Here is a 17474-nt window from a genome sequence, read left to right on the forward strand (position 1 = left end):
GCAAAGCAGCTACAAGACAGCTAAAGATGGGCGTCTTGGGAGCAGGGGAGCAGACCTTGATGACTTCAACATCAAAGAATTACTTGCACATGGGAACAGAGGTGGAGCTAGCTGCTCCAGCACCCAGAGCGGCGCACATGCTTTGCACCCAGGGGCAGGGCCGCCCACGGGGTTGGGGCGAGCATCCCAGAGTGGTGGCGCCCACAGTGAGTGGTGAGCGTCCCGGGGGGCGGGGCAGTGATGTCACACACCTCTCAGGGATGACACCTCTCAGGGATGGCACCCACCGCACCCCCTTCCTCCGCCAGTGCATGGGAATAAGCTATTGGAGATCACCACCAATAACATTTTCACATCACCCCTAGACTTTTCGGTGGACTCTGCTCACATGCTTAGCTGCCAGTGATTGAGTGCACAGAAATCAGATGACTTGACATGCACATGTGAATCAACCCCTTTGAGTCCCTTTCTGCAAAGCTCATATAAGCCCATCTCTGCAGCTGAAGCGTCTCTCATTCACTGGGGCTTGCAGGGTGTGTGTGTGTGTGTGTGTGTGTGTGTGTGTGTGTGTGTATCAATTATCTATCTATATCTATCTATCTATCATCTATTTATAACTATCTATCTATATCTATCTCTATCATCTATTTATCTATATTGTTTACATTCCAGGTACACTGAACACACACACAGCAGCTCCATCTAGATGCCCAGTACTAAACAACACAAGGAGATATGTTTCTTGGGGACACTTCCATATTCCCCTAAATGCAGACATTTATACCAAAAGGGGGGAGGGAGATACAGTGGTTGGAGCTTGCATCACCCCTCCTCTTCAGGAAACACATTACCCAGTCAGCATAACAGCCCTACAGATGTCCCTCTCTGTTCTGAGGCCAATGAATCAACATGGTATGTGTCTTTTTGGGATCAAAGCTGCTGAATCACAACCTCACTTTTTTCCTTTCAAAAACAAAGCCATTCAGCAATACCCCAGTACTGGTTTTAAAGCTACTTTGGATGTATGTTACAGTGCTGAGAAGCCCAAAGGAATGTTTAATTGTTTCCTTTTTTATGTCAAATTCCATATGGGGAAACAAGATGTCACAAACACTCTCTCTCTCTCTCTCTCTCACACACACACACACCCCTACATGTATAAACCCAGAACAATGTTCCCAAAAGGAAAAATTAAATGGTTGATGGTGATACAAAAATAGATCTAAATTGAATCCTTAAAAAACAAATGTTTTGCCCAGGATTCTCTCAAACAGTGATTTGCTGGTTTTCTCGGAAAATGGGTCTTTGGTGTGGTCCACAAGAATCCTGGAAATTCCTATATATCTGGTCATAATGCAGCTCCTCGCCTATTGGGTGGATCAAAGAGTTGCTGTCGCTCTTCCCAGCTTCCTCCACCAACTGACGAATATGCAGCTGCTCAATCTAAAGTTGGGAGAAGATCAGAAATCCTTATTTTGAGCAGTGCCACCTTTGAAGGATTGAATGTGCAGCAGAATGGTCCTACTCAATTGTGGATACTATTGTTGTTGTTGTTGTTACTATTACTATTGCTATCCTGCCCTTCACCATAAGGCCCCAAGGCGGCTTACAACATTAAAACACAACATGACAACAAAATATTAAAGGCAGTTTAAAACAACTCGCAATTACATAAATAAGGCAGGTCCTAAAAATATACACCTCAAGTGTCAAAAGCCCATGCAAAGAGGTGTGCCTTCAGCAATCGCCAGGAAGTGTATAAGGAAGGTGTGAGATGTACGTCTGTGGGGTGTTCCACAACTTACAGGCTGCCACAGAGAATGGGTCCTCCTGGACTGCTGCCACCACCCCAAGCCTCTGAGGGCAGAGAACTACCAAGAGGAACCCCTCTGCTGATCTTGGTGCTCAAGGTGGTCTGAAGGGAAGGAGGTGGTCTTTCGGGTATTTGGGGCTGGAGTCATTTAGGGCTTTGAACACTAACGAGAGCATCCTGAATTTGGCCAGGGAAAACACCGGCAACCAGTGGAATACTACTCTGGGTTAATATTCAGTGCTAGTCCTACTCTACTCTCTTTCTTATAAATATTCTCCTTCTTACATACACTAAGCCCTCAATTTATGCTGGGGTTATGTTCCAGGGATTGCACCTAAAGCCAAAATCATGTATAGTCAAAACACATTGGGTGCAATGGCAGGTGGGATTGCCAAAGTCTTTTCTTCTGGATGCCCACTCCCTTTTTAGTTGTTGTTGTTTAAAAAAAATGCCAAGTACAAAAAGCTGACCATGCACAAGTTAAATGTGCGTAAGTTGCAGGCTTACTGTAGTCTCTCTCTTTTTTTGTTGCAATACTTGATAGAGGAAATACTTGAAAGAGGCTGTCAAATGTGAGGTTGTATCTATCTGCCTTGTCTAAATGATGATGATTATGATGAGAGAAACCTCCTTGTGAATACAGGGCTTATCCATCCTTATCCACACCCTTTCCAGGCTGCACTTAAAAGTTTTGTATCTGAGTGTGGTTTTTCCCCCAGCAGGTTTTGGTGGGTCTGGAGTGCAAAGAAAAAAGGATGCTTGGACCATAGAGCTATGAAGTACAGACCATGCCTGGAAAGACTTCTTCCATAAAAGTCCTCTCTCCCCTTTTCCTGGCTTTGCTCGACTCATGTAGATTTTTAAGCCTTAATGGAAGGGAACACTTTTTAAAGCCTTAATGGAAGGGAACACGACACTTCTGTGTTCCCTGTAGACAGCAGCTTAGCATGCCAATGCTATCAAATAAATGTTTTGCCACACCAAGCCATCTAGAGAGGAGACAGCTCTTTCTGTGAAGGGGCCTACCTCCATAAAGGGAAGTGGAGGGCCAGCTCAGGTTCACTTGCCAAACTTAGGGGAACAGAATGCCTTACTGACACCAAAATCAGGCAACCCTGAGCATAAAACACATTTTAAAACATTTTCCCCAAAACATGAGGACTAGTATCTTGGTTGCCTGCTTTAAAAACAAACAGAAAAGAAAGTGCTGCACTTGATTATTGATGCTACATTGAGGGTGGGAAAGGAGGAACTTCCCTGAATTTAACACTGGGAAGTCACAAGATCGTCTTGCACTATAAATGAGAGAACTCAAGTCGGAGAAGAACTCGGGGGCACAGAGATAATATAAACAACTGACACCAAGACAGACTATAATACTTGCCTCAACTAGGATCAGCTTATAGCGTAAAGGGGTAGCATCTGGAAACTCCTCCCCGAAACATAGAAGAACTTTGCTGTTTGGGAAGCGGCCTTGATTGTTGTAATACTGGTGAAATTCTAGAAGAAGAAAATGGCAAATGTTTTAATTAGAGGCAGAAGTCATTTGTATCTGTGTCTGGGAGCCCAACTGCAGGTGGGTCTGTAACAAAATGGAGACAGGTACTTGGAATGCTGAACAAGGGAATATTATGTGTGCATAATGCTTCTATGACACTCAAGAATACAATTCAGTGAAGGCTATCCTTACTTTTTTCAAAAATAATAATAATCTTGGACAGCATCCAACTAAATAGTTCTGCAATGGAACTTCCCCTCCCTCTTCTCTCCCCACGTGCCCCCTAAATTTGCTCCACATGGTTGGGGAACTCCCATAACATATTGAGAGCTGCATGGGGAGGAGAATTCTAGGAATCTCAGCTTTTCATTAGTATTGTTTAAAAATGAAACAAGTTTCTAGCCCTTAAGAGTGCAAAAAAATATTTTAAGTTTGTGTGTGGCAATGCCTGCTGAAACCTCAAAAGATGGGGGTGAAGAACAGAATACCCAGGACTTAGACGAGATCTTTTTCCCCTCTTCCCCATGGAGAGAAGAGAAAAAACAAATTGCATTTCCGTGCAGATTTTGAACCTACACATAACTTATGCAGGGTGCAGAATCACACTGGCATTGGGTGACCTTCACAAAGCACATTGATCTTAGTTTCAAATTTGAGGGTGCACAATGTCCCTGGGCATAAAATTCTCAAGAAGATGGGAGCAAGTGAGAAATGCACCACAACCTCCCACAGACCTCTGAAGAGGGAGTGGGTGAATCTGTTGATTTCAGTTTCTTTCAGTTTCTAATTTTTCCAGTCTTTGCTTCAGCTTCCCAAATTTCCACATCAGTTTGCATTATTTTTTTTAAAAAAAGTCCCCGTGGAAATTCATTAGTTTATTTTCCTAAACATATATGTTTTTGCAAAGCAATTCGCCCTTAGTACAATGCAGTTTTTGTAGGTTATATTTTTACAAACATATGCATTTCTATGCCCATTTTGACCCAGAATAATCGTTTCGGTACATATGAGTTGGCTGGAGAACTGAACTGCAAAAATTCGGAGAGGTGTGAATTTTGAAGAGTGGCTGCGTTTCAGTTTGTGTTTTGGTTCAGAAACTGCAAATTAGGTAGGTTTGTCTTTACACACAAAATGAATCGGATTCATCCCCCATCCGTACCTCTGAGAAAGTGATTGGTGTCAAATATCTTGACCACCTCGTCTCGGTCAAGCTTGTTAGGGCGGTCCTTGTAGATCATGGTGTTCCCGCTCCAGAAGACCCGGCCCTGGCTCAGCCTCTTGATGAAAATGCCCTGCCTGTTGGACTGCAGAAGGACACCCCTCTCCAGGTGTCCAAAGAGCTTCTTGGTGATCTGTCTCTGCCGTTCGTTTGGGATCACGTCCGCCGACGGGAACCGCACGTGATCAAAGCTTTCCAAGGCATAAGGCAGCTCTCCAAGGGAGATCCGGCAACCTTCGGGGCGAGAGGTTGTCGTGTTTCCCACCAGCTTCCCACCATAGTAGAAGCTGATCACCATCTGGGAATAGCCTGTGAAGAGATATGTGGCAATTACCCATCAAGGGGTTGTATGTGGCCAATTTATTTACTAATTTATATAAAGCATTGTTAATACTGCTCTTTGGCAAAAGAAAATAGCTCCTAAAGTGGCTCAGAAATATCTGTGGTAACACAGTGCCTGTCCCTCGGTTTAAAAGACACAACATGAAAGGAAAAGGGGTCTGGAGGGAGAATGAAAACAGCAAACTCAAGCATCTAATTTCAGCTACCAAGTTATAGTGGCTCTGACAGGCCTGTCACCATGGGCTGCTTTTACTGGGAGAGGGGAAGCAGGAGTTCTTGGTATCTTTAACTCCCCCCCCTAAAAAAAATAGACTTGGGTTGAAAACGAAATGAAACGAAGGCTATCTGTACCAGATGTTAACTGAGGGAGGAAACTGAACATTCGCCATACCTGAATGAACTGCTTCATAGCCAGTGCACCCACTCATCAGCGGCAAAGCTGTGGGTTTAAAAAAAGAAAAGAAAAGAAAAGGTACATGTATTTATTTTATTTACTTCTATAACAAGTGACATCCTGCCCTTCTGGTGTCTGCACACCACTTAGGGCAGCTAACATCTATACAAGCCAACCAAAAAAAATATTATTATTTTCTAAATTACATTATAAGCAAAACAGAAACAGCAGCTAAAACAGAGGCATGGGATAAATACTTATTTGCCCACTAATACCAGTGCCTGCCTAAACAAGATGGCTTATGTATTTATATTTATTAAAGTATTTGTGTAGTACAAATGGCAGGACAAAAGTGGACCTTGTGAGCCCTTATGGTTGCTAAGAGATTTATACTTTCAGCCTGGAAGGGTAAATACCCACTGCCTATTACTGAATGATCTGAGGACCTCACTGTCCTGGCTACATTGGAACATATTTCATATAGACATGAATTCCATGTGGACACCTGAAGGGCTTATATATTTAGCTTCTGCGTGTGTAACTTAAGATACACATGCTGGTGTTTACTGTATCCATGATGTGAGCACCTTGACTTTCTGAGAACATAACAGTGCCTTACCAGGACTTGACTGCTGAGTCCACCACTCAGGTATTGGTGGATTTCTTCCAGTCTCCTGAAGCGGTGAAGGGCTTCGTTTAATTGTGCCAAGGTATTCATCCACTGCAGAGGGGGGCTGGAAAGTTTATGGGGGGTGGGGAGAGATAGAAGATGACCATTGAGCTGGCAATGTTAACATTATAAGTACTGTATATGTAACCCGAAAGCAGTGATGCTCCTGAGAGTTATTCTGCTGCTTCGTATGACAAGATGTTTCCCAAGAGCCCCTCTAGAAATAAAGAGTAATACTTATAAAGACATAGTAGATACAAATACACACACACAAATTCTATGTGCGTCAGAGAGAATTTGACTTTGGGGGGGCAGAGAGAGGGAAAGTGTGTGTGTGTGTGTGTGTGTGAGAGAGAGAGAGAGAGAGAGAGAGAGAGAGACAGACAGACAGACAGACAGACAGACAGTGAAGAGCATGGACATAGCCAGGATTTATGTTGGGGGGACAGTCTTTATGGTAGAGGTGCAGAACCGAGCTGTTAGTTTCATTTATTTACTTGATTTAGGGGAGCAGCTGTCTTCCTGCTCCCCCCCCCCTCTTGGCTACACATATGAAGAGAAGAGGTCAGTGTGTCCGGTGCTACTGCATCTTATCAAGTACTCACATCTTGATAAAAGTGTCATGGATGCCAGCACAAAATGGCAGCAAAACCAGCAGTAAAAAAAAAAAAGTGACGGTACCCCAGACCACTGACTACTGTCCCCCAAAAGCACTGTGTGTTTCAAAGCACTTAACATCGTTTCGGTAATTTTTAAACCACCCCTAATGTAGACACACACACACAAATCAAATTGCAGCTTGACAGTTGTGAAACTGTGGTTTGCACACAATCCAAATGCCAGATGGGGGAAGGATTTCTTATCCCACAAAGGCTGCATGTTCCCCTGTGCAATAAGTGGCCCAATTTCCCCATTACAGCTGAAGAACTGCTTTTCTGGCAGTTCTTTACTGTGAGAACATAGGAAGCAGCCTTTTACTGATTCAGAGAATCGGTCCACCTAGTTCAACATTGCCTACACTGACTGGCAGTGACTCCCCAGAGTTTCCAGCCCTATCTGGGGGTCCTGGGAACTGAACCTGAAAGATTCTCTATGTGTGATGCAGATGCTCTGCCACTGAGTTAAAGCCCTTCCTTACTTCTGCATCACTACATAAGCAAAGAAGAAGGGCCAAACTGTGTTTTAAAGGTGGCTTCCAAATTCTGGCCTTCTTTGGAATCCATTGACCATAGTTCCCATTTCATGCTTTATAGGATGCTATAGCTACCCAATATGTGCACATTTCAATCTGCAGAACTTGCACTTTTATAAGTGCCACATAATGTTTGATCTGCACTGGCAAGATATCAATATTGTAATGTGGTGGCAGCAGGTATTCCTAGGAACTCCCAGCCTATTGATATTAGAAAATGCCCTTTATTGTCCTACTTTCTTTGCCTGATAAGGCTTTTTTGTTTAGGCAAGCCTACAAAGACATTTGATTTTATTATGTGTGTTTGTTTTGAAAACCATTCCTTTTATCTATATTCTGATTACTTCATCCACCATGTTTTTAATGTATTTATTTGCTATTTTTTAAAAAATGAATATTTTATTAACTTATTTATGTAAACAGCTTACAGGTTTGTTTGTTTTTATTTAAACAATATATGAAGCTTTCTAAATAAATAAAACAAATGAAAATTTGAAATGGTACAGTGAATTTCATTCTGGGTGGAGTGAAAGGGGATGGAATGAAGGGAATTTAACACCATCATCCGCTATGGGAATACACATAAGCCTTCCTCAGCCATACAGCCTGGACACTCGAGGGCAAATGTGTGCATGGAATGAGCATGTGTGGAGAAGGATAGAGGAGAAATTCGATTCATTTCACATTTAAATGTGAACTTACAAAATCTGCACTTTCCAAAGCATTACATTAACTGAAGCACCACCATCCTTTGAAATTCACTCTTTTTGTAATGCCAACTAATGCATACAAAAATACATATACTGTACATGTGACCCTTCCAAAAAATAAAAAGAAAGTATGAAGAAATAAAGTGATATATTAGCAAGTGCAAAGGGGGTGTTAATTACCTCTTTCATCAAGTCATCTATTGCAGAAGCACTGCACTCCATTTCCGTTACTTCACTCAAGCTGCACCCATTCCCCATCCCCATTTTGCCTGGGAAGAAACACAGTTGGAATACCATTACAAACTATTCTAAAAGAGTGGCAACTTTGGCATGCAGTTTGGCCCTCTGCAAGAGGGTTTTAGGTACTTCCGTAAGGGCCATCCGACTTTCCACCCCAAATAATCTGAAAACTGTTTGACGATACCCTGCGATCCAGGTTGTTTGCATGCCAAGGCCCCCATGACTCGCAGTCCCCTGGTGGCTAATAAACACACAGACACAAGTATTTAGGTTTATGGGTTCCAAAAAGCCACAACTTTATTGGTTACAGATGTGAGCAGTTTGGCTTAGGCACTGGGTGAAGCCAGGCTATATCTCAACTCCCACCCATCTGCAGGGAGTCCAACTAAGGGTAAACCACCAGTAGGGAGAGCCCTATCACTTACGTCAGGCATAGGCAAACTCAGCCCTCCAGATGTTTTGGGACTACAACTCCCATCATCCCTGACCACTGGTCCTGTTAGCTAGGGGTGATGGGAGTTGTAGTCCCAAAACATCTGGAGGGCTGAGTTTGCCTATGCCTGACTTATGTCAAACAGGGGCAACCCTAAGGGTCCCCACTGGGGTCATGGCATGGCCCTAGCCCACGTCCAGGCATCAGACAGGATCCACATCTGCAGATCCCTTTAACAAGATACCCTTAATGAGGAGAGGCAGGCAGAGGCTACAACATCTCCTCCATCCAAACAAAGGCTTACCCAATGCCTAACCTCACAAAGTTGTGACGATTGCTACAAGGTAGGCAAAAACCAATTTGCCAAGTGGAAAAAAATCCTATCCGGCCCCAACAATATGGCGGCCGACATTTGTCCATTGCAAGGTCGTGACAGAGCAAAGCATGAAAAGAGGGCGGGTGGGTTGGGAGATCTGGTGAAAAGGTGAGGGGGGGCGGCCATGCCATGTTTTAATTTCCCATGGCCACGTCCCTCTACCGGCACTGATTGGCCAGTGGGGCCACAATGGGCCAGTGACGTGGTCGGGTCGGCACAAGGGGGCATCGACTCCCCGTCCTCATGCCGGATCATTGCAGGGGCCCGGATGCCTGGCCACAGCACTGCCCGCCCAAAAAGGTGAGTGGACTTAGTAAACAGTGGACAGTTTTCCAGAAAAAATGCAAGCTGTTTGCATGAGAATTAAGCCTTGCAGCCTTACGGGGGGTGATTTCTTGACAGCTCAATTCTGTATGCTTGAAAAGTCACCACACACCAAAAACCACAGATAAAAATAAAACAGAGCGAGGCTCGTGTAATACCGGACATTTCAAAGACAGACGTTCTGTGTTCTGTTACTGTAACCACAAATGCACAGCTCTGCTTTACTCCGGCAAAGGGCAAATGCGGAGAGTTGTTGCTCTGTATCCTTGACATCTGGGGTCTTGCAAACCGAGCACTGGGGTGTGGGTGCTGAGGCTGACAATAAAAGGTGCCGTAAAAGCTTTCTCACAGTGCTTTGACACTGGGATTTGATACGAATGGAGACTTCGCGGAATGCAAGAAACATAGAAATGTGGTGTGGTTTTCAAAGAAAGCTGCATCAGTCAAGGGAGTGGGGGACGCCATCAGAGGAAAAAAGCACCTTGATGAATTTCTTTTACTTGTGTGTAAATCAAATCCTGATGTGCAGCAAGCTCCATCTCCCATTCTCTCAAAGAGAAGCTCCCTTGTACTTTGGAGGTACAGAACCTGCTTTGCATACAGAAGGTCACAGGTTCAATCTCTGACATCTCCAAGTAGGACTGGAAATGTAATTTCTGAAACCCTGGAGAGCCTCTGCCAATCAGTGTAGACAACACTGAGCTAGATGGACTCAGCATAAGGCAGTTTCTCCTATGTTCCTATGCATGGTTCTTGGATATTACCTAGACAGAATGACTGGTGAATGACCAGCTGTCATGGCAACTGCAGGACATTACACATAAGGACTGGTGGTTAATGTGTGTTCAAGGGGGAGCAAGATCATGCACACTAGCTGCACCACATGCATGCATTCATAACTTCCAAGAGAGCCTACATGTGAACAGACTCTGCATGCAACTGGGAACCAGTAAATAGACACAGTCTGCATCCCTGCATGCAAACAGTTCATGCACATGCAGATTCTACTGCAGGTTATGGCGTACATGCAAAGGGAGCCGCAGCGGACACAATCCTGTGGTGCATTCAACTCACAATCAGTCTTTTACTTCAGTTTCAAAGTGGTTTGCAACTTTTGAATTCAGGTAGATAATATTTCTGTCTGCAAATCTCTACGATGAAGATGATTAAGTAACTATAGAATCAGGAGAAGAAATTGATTTATTAGGAAATTTACATCTCCGTTTTCTTTATAAAATAAATATAATGTAGTTTTAAAACACAAAAAAATGTTTTCACACTGTATTTCCTCCCAAAATTCATTTTCTCCTCAAGAACAGCCCCTCAGTTTGTTCAAAACATATAGATATTTGGGGCTTGCTGTACAATAGATATGAAGAAACTTTGTATGTGTCTTTAAACAAATCATCTCTTGCCTGTGGTTTGAAGTAGAATCTACTGTGAGCTACACCATGAGATCCTGCTTGGTTCCATTACACTTACATTTCTGTTCTTCCTCTGGAACAATGCGGTAGACCTTATATGGCTCTGAGATGTCCAGTTGTGACCTGTCCGTCACTTCCTCAAAGTCGGGGCTCTTATTCAAGGCACAACGTAACCTTGTCTTCCATGTGGCTGGTTCAGCTTTATCACCTTCCTTGAATTTCCCTTTGAAGACTGCCCAAGCCTAGAGGATAAGCAGGAAAGTTTCTCACAAAGAGGTACCACTGCTTTCTGAGGTTCCAAATGGAGGGGGGGGGAATCAGTGGACTTTCACTGAGAACAATCTCTAAGCAAGACCACCCCTGCCATTCAAGCGCCTCAATGGGCATTCCAGTCTTATTAAATGTGATTCCCATTCCAGTTCATGTCTTCTCTATGCTTCCCCTCATCAGTCAAAATCTACATCACAGTCTCACTATTTTAAAAGTTCAAATGGGTATCCTATATGAATTGTATGGGTATTTTTCCTTCTATTGTATGCAAAGCTGTACTGTATTGTATTGCTTTTTTCTCTCACTAGGTGTCACTACAGGATGATTTGCACAGCTAACAGATTGAGCACCATGCAGCACATAAATACACAAAAAATATGTTCCTTTTTCAAACGTTTGCTTTCACACATTCTCTATGTAAAAGCTACTCCAGCTGCATGAGATGAGCTTTGGAGGCCTTACTCATATTTTTGCATTTTAAGATCAGTTAGGCTGGCAGGTACTACAGATAGGGCCTTCTCAGTGGAGTTCCCTTCTGAGATATATATGACTGGCTCCTTTGGTTCAGGTTTTTAAGAAAGTTTGTTCTTATTGATTTTTATTATTTTAAGCTTTTTTTAAACTGGCTATTTCATTGTGATTCAAACTGTACATTTTAATATTTGTTTTAAATAAAACAGAGTATATTCATAGTAATGTAAAATGCCTTGGGAAAGCTATATTTTGAAGGGAAGCGTAAAAATAATTATCTGAAATAAACGAAGCTTCAGTAAAGTGTAGTAAGAAGCCGTTTTTATCAGGTGGTTTTTAAAAGAGGCTACAAAAACTACTGGGAAGAAGCCACGGAAGGGCAACCAAAGTGAGCAAGAGGCTTGGACAACTTCAAAATGTTAGTTTTTAGTTCATAATAAAGGTGGGACATGATATAAGTACATAGAATTATGCATGTTTTGGAGAAAGTGTTTCCCTCTCTCATAATATTAGAACCCAGAGTCATCCATGAAGCTGAATACAGGAAGACAACAGGAGGGACATCTTCACATATGACACAATTTGCTCCTACTAAAGGTAGTGATGACCATCACCTTGGATGGCTTTAAAGGGGGATTTGACCAACTGATGAAGGATAAAGTTATCCATGGCTACTGGCCATGATGGCTATCTAGTCCAAACCCTGCAATGCAGGAATCTCAACTAATACATCTATGACAGGTGGCCATCTAACCTCTGCTTAAAAGCCTTGAATGAAGGAGAGCCCACCCCCACCTTCTGAGGAAGCCCTTTCCACTGTCAAATAGATCTTACCATCAGAAAGTTCTCTCTGCAGTTTAGTTGGAATCTCCTGTTTGGTTTGGGTCCTACCCTCTGGAGCAGGAGAATACAAGATTGCTCCATCTTCCATGTGAAAGCCCTTTAGATATTTGAAAATGGCTAGCTTACCCTCAAGATTCCTTCCAACTCTACAATCCTATGAGTTCCTGTCAGAAGCACCATGTTACTGAGTAACAGTTGCTGGGAATCACAAGTGGGGAGAGCGCTGTTGTGGGCTTCCCAGAGGCATACAGTTTGCCCTGTGAGAACAGGATGCTAGACTGAATGGGCCTATGGTCTGATCCAACTGAGCTCTTCTTATGTTCTTAATATAGAGGACAAGCCCAGATTATGAAAATGCACCCTCCAAAAGACTTACATAAACCTCAAGAGTTGTGACTTGAAAAGTTGTTGTTTGCTTTTATAAAGGTATAGAAAGTTTCAGCTACTAAGGAACTCAGGAAAATAAACAGATTTGACATTTGCAGCATTGCTGTAAGGCATATTCTTCATACCTTGAATATGGATGCATCCACCTCCTGGTTGTAATCCTGCTTCCCTGCGTGTTTCCACGGGATACGGAACATGGTTTTCTCATCATTCTCCCAGATCAGGCCAGAATACATCCCGCTATCAATTTGTTCAATCAGCCATTGCCTGAGCCGTCTTCCACCGTTTCGATCACACATCCTGAATGGAAGCATTTGAATGGCTTTTATTAGGAACCTCTCCAGTCAATTAGTCAATCTAACATCGGCTGCATTTGCCATCTATGGAAATCCAACATGGCCAGATGTTCAGCACACACACCCCATCCCTTCCTATGCGTGTTTACTCAGAAGTAAGTCTGAATGATTTCAGTAGAGCTTTTCTTCAGATAAGAGTGCATAAGATCATGTCCTAAAACAGTGATGCAGTTGCAAGTCTGAGAACTAAGAAGGTTCTCAGACTGAGGAAGTAATCAGGTTGCAAACTGGAGAATGAAAGGGAGAGTCTGGGGGCTGTAACACAATGCTAGCTTAATGTAAAGCACAAGTAATTATAATAATGCTGGATTGCTCATTTAAATGTTGATTCTGCCCTTCCTAGAGACTCTGAGCAGAGTGACAATATTTTAAACAGGAAAACAGTGTGAAGCAAACAATTGTAAAATTTAAGACAAAGACATTACACACACCCCCCCAAAAAAAAATCTTGTTCAGCCCAAGTTGAGTTTGGCCATACTTAGTAAACATGAGATCTAAATCCCCACTAGTTCATCAGAAGGCACCAAATTCAAGCTCTGAATAGGTCTTCAATAGAACAATGTTCAACTACAGATATCAAACAACTGATATCTACACCCATCCTTACATGTGGTACGTGGATAGGAGCAAAGGAAACTGCCTTATGCTGTGTAGCTCAGTATTGCTTGTTCTGCGCTGACTGGCAGCAGCAACAGGAGTCTTCCCCATTCCCAATCCTACCTGGAGATGCTGGGGACTGAACCTGAGACCTTCTGCATGCAAAGAAGATGCTCTGCCACTGAGCTATTTCCCCACCCCTTGGCACACAGATTCCCAAGGAGGAAACAGTGTTAATTTGCAGCAAAACGAACTAAGGCAAGGATAGTCAACATGGCACTCTCCTGATATTGTTAGACTCCAACTCCCATCAGCCCCAGCCATTACAGCCATTGGTAAAAAATGATGGGAATTGGAGTCCAACAGCATCCGGAGGCACCACATTGGCTATTCTTCAACTAACATTTGATGGGCCAACCTGGATCAGAAGAATGTCCCCTTTAATCCGGCAATATGTTTCCAAAACTAGTCAGTCCGTAAACTCAACATGCAAAGGAGACAGAATAATATATGTAATAAACTGCTTTGGGCCAAAGGTCAGAGACAGATGTTGCCCTTTAAGGACCAAAGGAGCTAAGCCTTCAGAAGATCTCCTATGCTTTCAAAAATAGCTAAAAGGGGGAGGGGAGCAAAATTGAGGCCATTGTGCTGCATGAAGACATTCAATTCATTCCTCATGTCAAGTTCCTGACCTAAATTGCTCGTCCACCCAAAGAAGCCACCTGATGCCCCATGGTGGGAAACATACAGTACAGTACACACAAACAGAGAGAACCAGGAACAAAAAAGACAGCTGCAATTTGATAAAACTCTCCCAAGGAAATTATAAAATCAGGGGATTTTAGAGCTAGAAGGCCCCTGAAGGTCATCAAGTCCAATCCACAGCTCAGTGTAATAATCTACAGCATTCCTGAAAGATGCCCATCCAGCCTCTGCTTAAATACCTGCAGCAAACGAGGCAGCATTTTCCACTATTGAAAAGATCTTACCATTAGAAAATTTCTCCTGAAACCTGCTTGCCTACCATTTCCACCCATGGGATCTAGAACAGGTTTGTTCCATCTTCTGTAATCAACTGTCACCTCTCCCCTAAGCTTACCTCCTCCAGGTAACATGGCCAACTCTTTCAACCATCCCTCACAGGGTTTGCGGTCCAAACCCCATCACCATCCTAGTTGCCTTCCTCTGCACATGCTCTAGCCCGGGGGGAACTATATTGTGGACTGCAACTCCCATAATCCCTAACCACTGCCCATGCTGTTTGGGTCTGATGGGAGTCGTAGTCCTCAGTATCTGGAAGGCAGCTCATTGGCTGTCCCTGCTCTAGCATTTGACACGGCTAGACCTTAGGAACTGTTCCAAGTAGTGTGCAGTTGTTTTGTAATCAAGAAGAAATTAAACCTTTCCCTTGATAAATAATTTACACAAAAATGATTTGAGACCAAATCTCCAGCTAATTTATTATCCTTGGCAGACCAGTAGAATCTGAGCATAAAAAGAGAGGTCAAAAAGTCAAGCAATGCAAGTTCCAATTAGCAAAGTTGTGTCATGGAGACGTCCCCAGATGACTGTCTTGTCAGAAGGGAACTCACTTAATTGTGCAATGTAATCCTATGCATATCTATTCAGTTCAATGGGATTTACTCCCGAGTAAGTATGCATAGCATTGCAGAGTTAGAAGGGACCGCAAAGAACATCTAGTCCAAACCTCTGCAATGCAGGATCTTTTGCCAATGGCCCTGATATTAAGTCTTACGCTCCACCAGTTGAGCTACTCTTCCTGTAAATACATAGGATTGCAGCTGTAATCTTGAGTTATTTGCAACAGATGAGAAACACGAAGGCCGAAGGCTAGTGTCTGTAAACAAGGATTCCATTTCAAGTCATTATTTGCATTTTTTAAATGCAAGCCACTCAGAAACCTTTTAGGTAACAAGCGACTAATATCTCTAATAAATCATGAATGTATTATTCTAATTATTATTAATTTTCTAGCCTTCTAGCTCACTACTGTCCACACTAACCGGCCACAGGCTCTAGGGTTTCAGCTCTACAGGCTCTAGGGTGTCAAGCAGGGAATCTTTCCTAGCCCTACCTGGAGATGGAAGGGGTTGAAGATGGGACCTTCTGCATGAATACTAGTACCTACTGTACCTACACCACTTGTCTGAACTTGAAGGGCTCATCTTCTGCAATTACTGCCTGCTTCACATAGCCACACTTAATTGTAAACCAAGATACCACACTGAAAATTCATTTTAGAATCTGAAATTTTGAATGTTTCTTCCCAAAAAGAAGTAGTAGATATTCTAAGTTAAACAAAGAGGAATTACTCTGTATGATCATTTTGCTTTTAAACCAACTAAGAAGAACTACTATAATCATTGTATTACTCCTTGTACACGTTACTGGACAATCTTTTATGTAGGCACGTTTTAGTAGATGAAGCATATTACACTTTTTAGAATTCTTATTTGTCTATTTTCCCCCATTTTATACAGTCCAAGGCTACTTGTGCACTCCTTTGCACACTTGCATGGGAATCAGAAGCCCATACAGTGGGTTCAACAATAGGCTTAATACAGAAAAGGGGTGTCCCAAGTATATTTACTAGTTTTATTTAACAAGATTTATATACTGCTTCATCTGGGAAACCTCTAAGTACTTTACATAAAATAATATAAAATATTCATAAGAATATACTGATAAAATCAACGGACCTTAAAAAAATAAATAGACATAATAATAAAAATGTAGATAAAACCAACAGTTTTTAAAACTTACATGATAAAATTACATGTCTGAGTTGGCTTACAAACAAGGTTTTTTAGCTGGCATCAGAAAAAGTACAGCAAAGGCGACTTCCTAATATTGATAGGAATCAAGTTATTTGTGATGTGTTTTGCATAGGGTTAGCAAGGTGTGAATCTGTTCTGAATTTCCAGTACAGAACATGGTGGTTTTTTTAAACCCATGACACAATTTCCTTTAAATTCCACTCACTCAAAACACACAACACAGGGAGGTGAGAGACTTACAATCCTATGCATCCTTTCTCAGAAGCAACAACACAATGCTAAGTAAGTTTACTCAGGAGTAAGTCCAATGACATTTACTGCCCAGAGAGTGGCTTCAGCCAACTGACTTTATTCTGTCCTGAGACTTCTCTCAATCTAGATAGCAGTCAACAAAACTCCACAAAGTTCTCATACATAGATTTATTGAAGATCAAAAGGCACATGTAGAAATATGTACTTACATTCCAATAGGCTGCTCTTTGACTTGCTACCAAATAAACGTGCATTGAATTAAAGAATACATATTATATTCAGAGCTAAATTATTAATATTAATAATATTAATAGCAAAACTAATAATAAGGATAATTCAATTCTAAGTTGGTAAGAATAAGAAATATGAAAAAATAGGGAAGCATGCAAAAATAAACCCGTTTCACAAGGAGGCAAATATTTATTATGATTATTTCATTTATATCTCGCCCTTCCTCCCGAAAGAGCTCAGGGCAGCAAACGGATCCACAGTTTAAGAACAAAAATCTTCAGGTTTGGCAAGGTGTAATAGCTAAGCAAAATTTTGTGCCTCTTATTAGTAGTCTGGAAGCCTCCAGGCTAAATTGCTATTTTCGCTTTGCAAGAAAAAAAAGTTAGCCGGCAACTTCAGCAAAAGGAAAGTACGGCTGGACACACAGAGCACTAACCTCCACATCTGTGCCGGTTGCTGATCTTTATCTACGCTAGATAGCAGGTCATGGAAGATGAAACAGAAGCTCGCCCTGACAATATATATGTATACAGTATCTATTTCTATTAGAGCCTGGAGGATATGTAGTTTCCTCCCTCCGGAGGGGGGGTGTCTCTGAACCAATGGGAAGAAAGAAGGAGGCGGGCTGGCCAAT

The 17474-nt window shown here is 42.4% G+C and overlaps 1 protein-coding gene across 1 annotated transcript; it reads right to left on the minus strand.

Moving 5' to 3' along the window:
* Window positions 1-557: 557 nt before the first annotated feature.
* IRF8 (interferon regulatory factor 8) lies at window positions 558-17364 on the minus strand. Its single transcript, XM_081921647.1, has 9 exons — window positions 17277-17364; window positions 12732-12906; window positions 10694-10877; window positions 8019-8107; window positions 5886-6000; window positions 5264-5311; window positions 4471-4839; window positions 3198-3313; window positions 558-1443 (listed from the first exon to the last, which is right to left on the minus strand). The coding sequence occupies exons 1-9, from the start codon at window positions 17282-17284 to the stop codon at window positions 1267-1269; spliced, it is 1281 nt and encodes a 426-aa protein (XP_081777773.1). The 5' UTR covers window positions 17285-17364; the 3' UTR covers window positions 558-1266.
* Between the last annotated feature and the right edge of the window lie 110 nt (window positions 17365-17474).

The sequence above is a fragment of the Podarcis melisellensis genome (genome assembly GCF_964234715.1).
Source record: "Podarcis melisellensis genome assembly, chromosome: 8".
In the NCBI taxonomy this organism is placed as follows: domain Eukaryota; kingdom Metazoa; phylum Chordata; class Lepidosauria; order Squamata; family Lacertidae; genus Podarcis; species Podarcis melisellensis.